At 46.9% G+C, this 12,190-nt stretch overlaps 2 protein-coding genes across 2 annotated transcripts in view; one reads left to right on the top strand and one right to left on the bottom strand.

Moving 5' to 3' along the window:
* Positions 1-7,485, top strand: part of LOC109472333 (organic solute transporter subunit alpha-like) — a 9,559-nt gene extending 2,074 nt beyond the window's left edge. Inside the window, exons 3-9 of the mRNA XM_019772034.1 lie at positions 2,146-2,306; positions 2,959-3,032; positions 4,143-4,298; positions 4,853-4,973; positions 5,352-5,616; positions 6,080-6,245; positions 6,383-7,485. Coding sequence (XP_019627593.1) covers positions 2,146-2,306; positions 2,959-3,032; positions 4,143-4,298; positions 4,853-4,973; positions 5,352-5,616; positions 6,080-6,243 — 941 coding nt within the window. The 3' untranslated portion in view covers positions 6,244-6,245; positions 6,383-7,485. The remainder of the gene's footprint in view (positions 1-2,145; positions 2,307-2,958; positions 3,033-4,142; positions 4,299-4,852; positions 4,974-5,351; positions 5,617-6,079; positions 6,246-6,382) is intronic.
* Positions 7,260-11,728, bottom strand: LOC109472136 (cholinesterase 1-like). The gene is made up of 6 exons (XM_019771712.1): positions 11,702-11,728; positions 10,951-11,258; positions 10,367-10,546; positions 8,928-10,001; positions 8,384-8,544; positions 7,260-7,993 (listed from the first exon to the last, which is right to left on the bottom strand). Exons 1-6 carry the CDS (start codon positions 11,726-11,728, stop codon positions 7,854-7,856), a joined length of 1,890 nt encoding a protein of 629 aa, XP_019627271.1. The 3' UTR covers positions 7,260-7,853.
* Positions 11,729-12,190: the final 462 nt, after the last annotated feature.

Raw genomic sequence — 12,190 nt, 5'->3', positions numbered from 1 at the left:
CGCGCACACACACACACACACACACACACACACACACACACTTTTTTCCTTCTCTCGAGAGTAGAGAGCAATTTTCCATATTTTCATGCAACGACCCTGGCCTTCTACATCGGATCGTAGAAAATCAGGGTCGAGAGTCTCCGGTCGGCACAAAGCCAGCAGGTTGTATAGTATGTATTGTGCGTCATTAATATGACTTCTGTAAATAGTTAACTTATTGCACTTGTTTTTGTTCTCGTTTGTTGTTTTTCTTGAACCACCACCACCGGTCACGTTGGGGAACGACCACTCCCCTAACTAGACCCGCGAGGGGTATTGCTTAGTACTGCATAGAACTAGAACTAATATAATAACTGTGTTTATTTGGCAAGCATTTTCAAATGTAAAGAATATAGTACACTGGTGTATTGTAGTACATTTACGTACGTAACCTTACTCAAATATCTAGGTACACCGATGCAGTTAAAAAGTAGGTTCACAGATTTTTGGTGCACAAAAGTGTAATATGCATCCAGTATTTCGAGCCACGGATTGCTTAGCGAACACTGTAAGTCTGAGCAATCTGTTTGAGAAAACAGTCACGGCGTGGTCCGTCCCTCCAGTTCAGCTCGTTATTCTCTGCTTCATACTTCACTACATCCAGTCTAATGGCTCCTGCCAGACGAAATACGCGTCTTCTGCTGCAACACAAAAGAACCAACCTATAATTTTGTTACTGGGCAATTTTCCCTGTGGGAATTCTCCTTGAGCACTTTCCGGCGGCTTGGATGAATACAATATTGCTCCTGTCGTTACGATGGAAGTAATCAGGGGATTATAAGTACTTTCAGCGATGATTAAAGTTTCCGTCCCCTTGAGAAAAGCTTTAGGTTTTTAATTCCGAGCTCAGAACGTAGCGCTGCCAGGTAGCTAGCCTAGCCGTCCAGATTGGAAACAGAGAATTGGAAACAGAAATGGAAAAGACACAAACACAGACTTCTAGAATTTTGTATGTCAGCTACGCGGTAGTTGGATTATAACCGACCCACTCAGAATCAGGTTAAATCCTTTTCAACACAGTTCTTGCGCAAATATGATCTAAAGAGCACGCGAGCTGTGTAGAGTGCCCTTTCGCCGTAAGCGGAGGATTCCCACCGGCCTTCCAGACATGTTGATCTGGAACTGTTTGAGATTCACAACCTCAACCCGATTGACGATTCGTCTGGTTACACAACAAACGTCTCCCCTCGTCATTTGCAGTCACTTCACTGCTTTTCCTTACTGAGCCCCAGGCCTGATTTACCGCCTAACCTACTTTGAAGATTCTGCTTATTCGTACGTGAAGGACAATATTATTGCTCTGTGATCAGTTCAGTTCAGTTGTGTTGGTTAATTCTGTGTAAGCGTCGCTTTTCTTAATTTTCTACTTCTTCTAAACGTGATTTTATCATTTGATCATAACATGCAGCAAATTCACTATCACTCGAAGGAGCCACTGAAACGAAGTACATTGGATAAAAGAGATATTAGATCGATCACAGAGCTATTTACTATTTTTTAACGACCACAGCCTCCTTTAATTGAGAAGCAAATGAGTCTGTCTGGCCAGCTGATAAAAGCAACACAACTCGAGGCAAAATGTGGAACGTAAACTGTAAATTAAACGTACTTGAATATAATATAATCTAACATCAGATGCAAGGAGGCTTAATTTTATTCGCAACCTTTTCCTAGCTGCCACGAGAACTTGCCACACACCGTACCTGTTACAATATTATTGTTGTGCAATAAAGTTCGACTATGTCTCGGTCACTCCGCCCCACTCACAACTCCCACTCCAACATTCTAGAGGTGTTCACGTTGTTCAGTTGTGATGTTTGTTTTCTGAATATCTATTACTGCTCAAGAACTTTTAACACATACTACTTTGTCTGTACATAGTCGTTACTACCAATGTATGTATAATTAAGTTTGACTATGTCTCGCTCACTACGTCCTCCCCTCCCCTTTCAGAGGTGCCTACGGACATGACGTATCGGCAGTTGTGATTATGTTTGTTTTCTGAATATTTAGTACTGCTTAAGAACTTGCCATACGTTGTACTTGTATTATGTCTGTCCGTAGTCCTTACTACTGTGTATAATAAAGTTTGTCTCGCTCATTCAGAGGTGTCCACGGACGTGACGGCAGTTGTGGTGATGTTCGGCGGGACGCTGGCCTCCCTCATCACGGTGCTGGTGTACCTGGAGGAGTGCCTGTACTTCTGCAGGAATCCCTTCTCCGCGCGCCGCAGGAGCAAGATGCTTAAGATTCTGGCCGTGTATCCCGTAAGTGCGGCGAGATTACCCTGTCAAGCTCCGTCTGCGCTGCAGTTATTATTTACCTTGGATACCAGAAGACGATTATCACACACCCTGTCGAAGTCAGACGAAGGATAATCAATCATTCTACAGATTTTTATCATGTTTTTGTGTTTGCTGTGTCTCTTCGTCTGTTGATGAAATTTGATATTTTGCTTTGCACTGGCCATCCGTGCACGTGACACTGACAACGAACAGCGAACGTTAATCTGTCCGATCCAAATTCACTAAAATAAACACATAATACAAGAACAACGTACAAGCAACGAACAACGTGTATAGAGGATAGTATGGATTCATCTGCAGGAACAGGAGTATCCTTGTGGAAAAGAATGACACAAAAATATCATCCAGGACTACCAACCGCTGACATGAAGACTGACAGTTTACCTGTTTTTACGTCATCAGGAACTATGCTCCGTTTTTACTGTATGTAATCAAATTTATCTGTAGGTATTTTGATATTTGGTGATGAAATGCAACTTCTATACTTGATAATGTATGAAATATGGAAGTCTAACAAAACAGTTGGAGCTACGCGTTAAATCTGTAGAGGAACTATCTGTAAGTATTTCTGATTGCTGACATCAGGCAGTTGTTGACCTATTTCTCTACACAGGTGATCAGTACAACTTCTGCATCCAGCCTGTGGTTCCCTCAGGCCTCTGACGTCGCCGACTTCGCTGCTTCTTGGTGAGGATAAAGTCTTGATTTTAGTATTTTAATCTGTACTTATGCTATTCGTATATTTTTATGTGTATTATTGGCAGCATATTAGTCCCATAAAGCACCTTAACAGACAAGGAAACATGGTATCTTAATCAACAAAACCACTCACTAGTACTAACTAACATTTCCTACTACATGTACGTAGGAGTGAACACCATAGTACAGCAAACATAGACTTACAGTATACACGGTCAGAATAGCTTTCTACTGAATTATATCGAGCCCCCACCCTTACCACTACCAAATAAGCACAACCCACCCACCCCCACACCACATACACCGATCTTGATGATGGAACGCCCTATAGGACCCATCATTTATAGGCTCCTAGCCGGCTCTACGACTGGGCTTTTTAGGAGAAAATGTGCATTATTAAGGCTCACTATAAAAAGCCCAGTCGTCGAGCCTGCTGAAGAGGCTAACTCTCCAGGGTCACTACAGCGAGCACGCGTGGGAAGCGGTGACACTTGCCCGACTTGGCAGAGCCGGTAGTGTAAGGACGTGGATACCGTGAAAGCGCTGTTGACAGCGTTACAACAGTAGGGCGCCGGGCAGAGCGCCAACACACGGGGAAATTAACACTGTAGGAGACAGGGACGCTGTTTCAGTGCACAAGTGCAACCATCTTAGAAATGTGGACTTCAAACAAGTGCTGGGCGAGCGCCAACGTAGTGCTGTCAACGCTGTTGGCCCCCTGCTTTAATGACTGAGTAGAAATCTATATTAATACCAAAGGGCTGAGAAAAAATGTAGGCAGAATAAAATTTGACAAGAATTGTTTCTTGTCACAGATACACATTGCACAACGTAAATGCTGTGCATGGCCATTGTGACTTATTTTGTATTCATCAAATTATTTAAGGAAGTTGCTGCTCTTCCAAACCGTTAAGATTTGTCCCCTCAGCTGCCTACGTGGACGTGAAGCTGCGAACATAATCCAATCATAATTATAGACGTGACAATAGATTGAAAAAAGAAATTGACCCTAATTTTACCTATTAAAGGCTAGCTCTATTTGTTCTAATTTTCATTTCACTTTGATTGATCAGAGGATTTTTTTCTGGTCGTGACCAGGTACCTGTCCCTGGCGATATATCAGGTCTTCACGCTGATGGTGGACTATCTCGGCGGGAAACGCGGGATCGTGGAAAACATCGGCGGACTCAAAATCCGGATGAACACCCCGCCAATCTGCTGCTGCGTCTGCCTTCCACCGAAACCACTCAACATGTGAGTCATGGAGACTTCATAACTAGCTAATCTCCAAGCAGATCCTAGGGTGGCGAAAGGACAGTATCAAATTGGCCAGGCAGTATCCATTTGCCAGAGAGGTTCCCGAATTCGCCACTGTTGATGGGGGTAGCGACAGAAATAACGGGCCATATATAAATCTTCCCCCATCATCCTCTGCTTGGAGAGTAATAACTAGCCTCTTCCAGGTTTCGGAAGCGACTGGGACCGGGAAGAGTAGAAATAGACGGATAACATGCCAGGGGAGTTGGCCCGTTAAAGGAGTATTTGCTGTAAAGGTACTGAAGTTGGTAGTTACTTTTTCGCAACACAAAGGATAGTTCTCACCTAGAGCTTTCGACCAGTTACTCTGGTCTTCTTCAATACACTGACCCAGAGAGACTTGTGACAATGCAATCAACCCTGGGTCAAAGGTATCCGGTAAAGGATATCGGCCCTCGTCACGATTGAGTGATGGGTGATGGGCCTTGTTGTAAAAACTGTAGCCTCTTTCACATTTTCATGTCATCATTTACGGTGTGTGTGCTCTGCAGGGTTCTCCTGAGGAGGTTACATCTCGGAGTGCTGCAGCTGACGGTGGTGTACCCTGTGACGTCATACATCTTCGCTCTCATCAACACAGACCGGAGCGCTCAGGGAAGCAAGCAGCTGCAGGTGGGTTTGATCTAACAATCCTCAGAAATTTGTACCACGAAGACAATAACGCTAGAGCATGTATACATTTCTCTCATTAAGGGGGCACACTCAAGTTTATTTGGGGTCTCAATTCGATTCTGCACACCCTCGAGTCTAGTGACGACTGTCTCTCATCAAATGATTCTGGGCTGGTGTTCGGGGGTATGCAGGTGGGTGGAGCTGTGGTTGGCGGTGGAATTTGACTCAAATTTACCTCAAACTTAATTCGACTCGTATAGAAAGATAGGAGTGGCCTAGATCTTGAAACTGTGGTCAACTGGTGGTCGAGGGAACGTTCTGCTGAGTGTGTGACAGGTACTTTACCGAGTGTTGTTGACTGCTGTGTGTTGCATACAGGACACGGCGTCGGCCGGCATGATTTTACGGGTGGTCCCGCTGGTCAGCATGCTGATGGCGGTGTACAGCATACTGTGTCTGTGTAGAAACGTCACCGCGAACATGCCTCAGGCGGCCGCCTTCCGCCTCCGCCCCAAGCTAGCCGTGGTCATGCTCATCATGGGGCTCTCGAGACTGCAGTTCCTTGTCCTGTCGCTAGTCAGGATACCCGGAGGGAAAGGCTGTGGTCCCGGTACCCTGTTCAACGGACCGGACCGGAAAAAAGGTACTGTGGTAGTCAGTGCAAATCTTAAGGTGGAAGGGATGGGTGTGAGGGCGTTTAGCTGTGGAATGAAAGATTGTTGCTTTCCTATCTAGCGCATTTGTTGGAGTTTCCTAAATCAAGGAGGTTATAACCTCCTTGCCTAAATCAAATACCCACTGGTCTAACTGGAGCCCGAGGAGAATAGTTCTGAAACGTATCTAAACGAAATTGTTCAGTGTGTGGCCAAAAGACTACTGAACTAAGTCAGAATAACTTCCTGGAACAGCTCTACTCACGGAGAGCGATGACCCTGCAGATGAGTGATGACCAATTATAACGGACAAAAACTTGGGACCACTTCGTCAAGATACGTCTTGTTTTACATGGACAGTTTCCTACATGGGAACATGTCCTATCCCTATCAGACCGGTATGTACATGTACAAAGCTATACCTAATGTTTTTATATCTACTACTTTCTGCAGTTATCGCGGCTGTCCTGACGGTGCTGGAGATGTTGCTGCTGGGACTGCTGGCCCGCCGCCTCTTCACCCAGCCCGTGGAGGACGACTTGGAGGACCCGTGTGACGTCGCGGACCAACATTTCCACGAAAAGCGGGTCATGATCGTGCGAACCACGTCGCTATAGGGGTCACAAGGGACACAGGATTACAACAACAAGACCTTCCAGCTGCAATGGAAGATCGTACTTTGTGGCGTCGTGTTGTGCAGGAGCTTGCCCCGTCCCCCAGCCAGGGTGTCGACAGATGATGATGATGATGATAGGGGTCGGTCATCGATCTCCAATTCAAGCAGATATCATTCGGGGGCATGGGAGGGTCAAATTTAACATCCAAGCAGATTCTCTGAATGGCTACATGTACAGTATCCAATTTGCAAGACAGTATCCAATACGTGGGGCAGCAAATGGGTACAGGCGGCCAATACTAGTATACTCCCCAGCAGGCCCTTGCCCCACAGAATCTGCTTGGAGATTAGATCAAATTGGCCACCCGCCTTACCATTTGCCCCCGGGTACCGGTAGAAACCAGTCCCGTCGCAAACTTCGTACCTATTTACAAATCGGCCGAAATGTGTCAGAGTGATTAGACTCGAAAGGTTTTAAGACTTCTGATCTGTGGCAGATTCTCCGGAGGCAAATGGTAAGGCGGATGGTGAATACTGGTTGGGCAATTCGGTACTGTCTTGCCAATTTGATACTGGATTGCAGCCACTAAAGGACCTGTTTGGAGATTAGGCAGTCATCCTGCCATCCCGGAACTGTGCAGATGCTCATCCGACACGCTCTTTGTTTCATGTATATACTGGTATTTCTTATACACAGATAAGCAGTAGTCTCCTGTGCATACAGGGCTTAGAGCGGGTGGGCGTTTTAATAAAATAATGGGTTTTGTAGAATTGTTAACGAGTTCTTACAACCAGGGCGTACGATGGCTGGTTGGTTGTGCGATGACCGCCAAACGAACGCGTCAACGCACAAAAGCAGTTTTAAAACGCCCACTCGGAGGCCTGCACAGGAGACTAGGCAAGCAGTGCGTGTTAAACACCGAAACTGTTACATCATATGACGTTCATGAATTCACCGATGTAAGACTAACGATTCATACTAGAATCAAAAACTACAAAATGCACATTTAATCTTCATCGTATGAAGTATACATTAACAGCAGACGATTCTTAATCAGGTATATATGCTCGGGGATTAGTATAGCTGGTAATAATGTGTGTACATGTACACAATATGTACATACTAAAATACGTTCTCGTATCAATTAACGTGTGTGCTGGCGCGTGTGGAAATGTATAAAATGCGTCCACTCGTATTGCTGTCTGAATTGTAGTCAGACGAATAAAATGTATGAAAACCTTGTTTCTACCGCGTGTACATGATACGGCCATGTAAGTGTTGTGCGGCGCAGCCACAACCAAATAACATCTGGAGATTTTTACTTTGTGAGAGGAGTGAAGGCGTCCATCTACATCTGGTCACACCAACCTTCTCTCAACCGGGACCGGGGAGGGGGGCGGTACCGACTTCCGACGAACTTTGACCCATCGCTGACGTCACACGCGTGGGAAAATTTGGCATTTTGGCCAGATAGCTGATGAAGACCGTGAGCCTAATTAGTTGAGCTGGAGAACAGTTTTAGTTCTCATTATGTAGCTAACTAACTCAGATGAACTTTCATGTTAACATCTGGAGGTTTTCGACAGGTTTACTTCTAACATTGGAAGGAACTAGTGATGCAGAGCGAAATAGTACAGAAAAGAAAGAGAAGAAAGGATCAGATACAGCAGCCAGAATTTAGCCTTGCTGTCAGCACGGACCTGCGCGTCTGAAGTGGCGGGATCACAGGACTGACTCGTCATCAGGGCATCTGGAATACGGCATAAACAGGTCAGCACTGTTAGCCTGGTTTATACCAAACTTATTTTAGCTGCTGAGGATCTTTTGTCATCTCCGCTAGCCCGGGTACCAGATCTACTTAAGCTTACATTCTCGTTTGCCTCTCTGCAAATAGGTATGGACCCGCTTTCTGTTTGATGGAAGGACGAAAGAGACTCGGCAGCTAAAATAGGTTTGGTTACCAAACTACAGCAATGTATGTGTTATCATTCTTGTGAACCTACTATGGAGTCACTACAATTTTTAAACATAAAAACATCGATAAAGATTGCATCATTAAACCACCTAAAGACACTGTAATACACCATTTTTTTTCAAGAAATCAGTCTATGTATGTCATTAGGTTAACGTTAGAACAAACCCGTCTTCGCAGTGAGCGGCTTGACATAATTCTCCCAGAATGCACAGGCGGCGAACCTCGGGCCCGTCTTCATCCGGGGCGCATGCGCGTCCAACACCGTGTAGCCCCCGTCGACCAGGTCAAAGGCGCGCCACGTGACCTCATTGTTGTTGTTTGGGTTACTATGGAAAGAATGCAATGTTGAGTCTGTGTTAGCAGGGAAGTTGATGATATGGCTGTTTAATGTTGAGAGACGTAATAATGAAATAATCACTTCGAATTAGAGCAGTACATCTAAAAACTGTCATATATCGTATCTCATCAGGTTGGTAAAACATGGGACATCGGGATTTTCTTATACACCTACATATATCCCTAATTTGGCAACATATAGCGTCGAGAAGCAGTACTCCAGTCAGAAGCAGGTGTCTAACAGACATCGAAATGTAAGCAAGGTACGAGAACGGCACTGTTTGTGTATAAGTCATATAGTGCAGAATCATTTGAAAGAAAACATTTGATTTATTTTTTGCAATTAAAAATTGGACAAAAAAATAGAAGATACCCCGTTCTGGCGAAGTTCGCCCAGTGACGCATGATCCTACGAGACAGCTGAATCTCGTCCAGGGTGTACCCCAAGGCTGCATCCAGGGGCCAGCCGAAGACGAACGCCATCTCTGCACCGTGGACCACTCCCGCCCAGTCAGGCCACACTGAGTTGGAGGGCCGGTGGGCGAACTGGTACATGTACGTCGCCGAACCCTGCTTTACGTGAGCAAGCGCAGCGGTCACATCGGGGCAAAATGCGAAGAAGTCTCCGTAGAGAAGGTCGAATGCGTCCCTGTACATGCTTGCCTCTTCGTGGTGTAGCCACGCAGTATACTGGTAGACAAGTGCATCCACTGCAAACTCGTTTAACCATGGGATGTAGAATTTGAGTCCACTGATGAACTGTTCCTTGGTGATGATGCCGTCAGCGTTGCTGCTAAATCCAGGAAGATCCTCGATGAAAAATAAAGTTGGCTCGTTCGTGTTAGAGCCGATCAGAAGGTCCATCTTCTTGAAGTTGCCGCCCGCGAGGGCATCTTCGGGACGTTCCACGAGGAAGCTCCCGTCGACGACGGGGAAGAATGATGTGTCTCTCAGCACGGATGTATCCACGAGCTGCCCCGCGTCCTTGTCTCTGAGACAATCGAGGATCGCGTCCGCTCCCTTGCTCGAGGATCGCGTCCACTCCCGGCATCCGACGCGTACGCTTTCCGCAAAGCGTACCGTCTTGTTGTAGGCGACGGCCGCTGAGTCGCGCCCCCACGGCATCACCACGGATCCGCTCTGTACGATGCCGCGGCTGAAGAGGTCTCTGGTGCCCGGCGACATCTGGAGGTACCCGACACTCACCCCGCCGGCGCTTTCACCAACAAGCGTCACCAAGTTCGGGTCACCACCGAATGACGCGATGTTTTCCTTCACCCACGTGAGAGCCATGGCCTGGTCCGTGAGCCCCATGTTTCCCGGAGCGCCCCCTGACGGAGTGTACAGGAACCCCAGCGTGCTGACTCGGTAGTTCACGGTCACCACCACGACTCCCTCCGCGGCTGCGAGGTACTTCCCGTCGTAGAGGTCAACCGTCGAAGAACCGCTGGAGAAAGAAAACATGTCCAGAAAACACTCAGGATTCTTGGAATTGTCTTGTCAAACAAGTCTTTCTGAGGTGACTATCATGACCAGCTGACATAGCCCACATGGTAGCGCCCCAACAGCACAGTAGAAAACATCAGCGGCTTCGGATAGTCCTTTGTAAGATTCGTATAATCACAGCACCGCTATGGGCACGGGGATTTCATTGGCTCGACAGGATTTGAAAAGTAGACACTGATCACTGATTATGTAATCGGTTGATAATATTATAGCTGTTGCTTGAGTAACAATTTATTATGTATCTCGTTACCTGGATGTCTAACCTTCATCGATGTACATACACCTCTTTCCTGGTCTAAAACTTACACTTGGAAACTCCCTCCGTAGATCCAGACCAGCACGGCTGCTCGGGTGGGGACGGGTGTGGGCCGCCACACGTTCAGGTACAGACAGTCCTCGCTGATCGGTCCGTTCGGTGTCCAGGTGTTGTAGATGCTTCCTGGTCTTCCGTAGAAGGCAAGGTCTTGGATGCAGGCACTTGGCTTCCTAAGAAAAGTAAAATTACTAAAATACCATTTTTACTCCACAACAGAAGCACTTGTTTTGGTTCTGTAGGTTCTACTTTCTGAATTTCCAAAAGTAATTGTATTAGAAACTTGACATTGACTTTGGACTAGGCAGCAGTTATAGTATACGGCAGCGGTATTCTGGTTACCCCAAGTACCCTTCTGGTTACCCCCAATTAAAGCCAGGTGAAACAATCTTTAGACAAACTTCCAAGCTGTGGAGTCTGGATCTTCCTGTTACGTTGAAATGGTACTACTCTTGGACTTAACTGAAACATGATGACTTCCTCCCTAAAGCATCAGTACATTTGACTAAAGCATTGTGATGGATGCCACCTCTTCCAGTAGAAGGATATCACTTATCAAGTTGCAGATGACAGTCACCTTGTTGCGTTGTATGTCCCTCCCCACGGTTCCATGGGTTCGGCCCGTCGGAACCGCCGTGGTCCGACCGGCGGCCGCGCGAACGGGACTCCCAGGAAGGCGTGAACTGTCGTCCCGAGCACGTCCAGCTCCAGCCCGACCACTCGGCCTGCCGGGGCCGTCACGTCTGCCACTGCCTGGACTTCTGCTAGCCAGGAGGTCAACAGCGCAGCAAGGACTTGTGTAAGGAAGTGATAGGCCATATTGCCGGATCCTTTGCCTATATAGATGCACGGAAAAACGAGGGACACAGTAGTCAACAAACAAAACTGTGATTACGGGAAGGTTCAGAGGTTGTTAGTTCTTAGTATGATCCTGTGCAGACTTCTAGCGGTGCAGCGTCTGTTTCTACGATCGCAGCTAGAGCGACGGTTTCTTTTTTTGTCGGGTCGGGGGTGGGGGTGATCTGGTGCTCACGGATCGGTGGAGAGCGGTATGAGGCGCTCCGCCCTAGCCTGGGTACTAGTACCATCCTGGTTAGTTTACGTCCGCTCCTACAGTCGCTACCACCAGCGACTGTAGGAGCGGACGTAAACTAACCAGGATGGTACCCAGGCTAGCTCCGCCCTCCCCTCTTAAAAATAAACCCCGTCGCTCCAAGATCCTACCCACATTTGATTCGAACATTTCAGCAGTCACAATGTTACAGCGGAACAGGAATCAACCATGAAATCCCTCGCCTACCTCAGGCACTACTTTCTTGCAGACACACCCAGTCAGCTGGTCTGTCAGATGGCATTTGGCTGCAATGACCCGAAATCTAAACTATGCCTGAACCGGTCCACGCGGGATACAGCTGGATTTCAGCACAGCCTTTGACCGGACTGACTTGTGTGTTTACCTTTGACCTTGGCCGTCAATCAAAAGGCCCTTCAAACGGTGCGGAGGGCATGTCAGTGGATAATATGTACGGTCACGGTGATGTACGGTGTTCTTGACTGCATTTGATCATGAACTCGGTCGGCTTGAAGAAAAAACAACCATGGTCAGAGCCCCTGACCCATCGCACTTGTTCAATCTCCCTACTGTGTGTGTGTGTTGCACAAAGTAGAGGTGGTGTGTGGTTAACAAGCGACCTAAAATGTAGCCCTATACCTCTAGCCTCTACCAGGCTTTGGGAAGCGGCTGGAAAGAGAAGAAATTGGTGAAAGAGACAGATGATATGCCAGGGGAGTTGGCTCGGGAGAGGCAAAGAAACTGT

This window comes from Branchiostoma belcheri, unplaced genomic scaffold, assembly GCF_001625305.1.
Source record: "Branchiostoma belcheri isolate BF01 breed outbred unplaced genomic scaffold, Haploidv18h27 scaffold27, whole genome shotgun sequence".
Lineage (NCBI taxonomy): Eukaryota > Metazoa > Chordata > Leptocardii > Amphioxiformes > Branchiostomatidae > Branchiostoma > Branchiostoma belcheri.
This window is presented reverse-complemented; position numbering and strand designations above follow the sequence as displayed.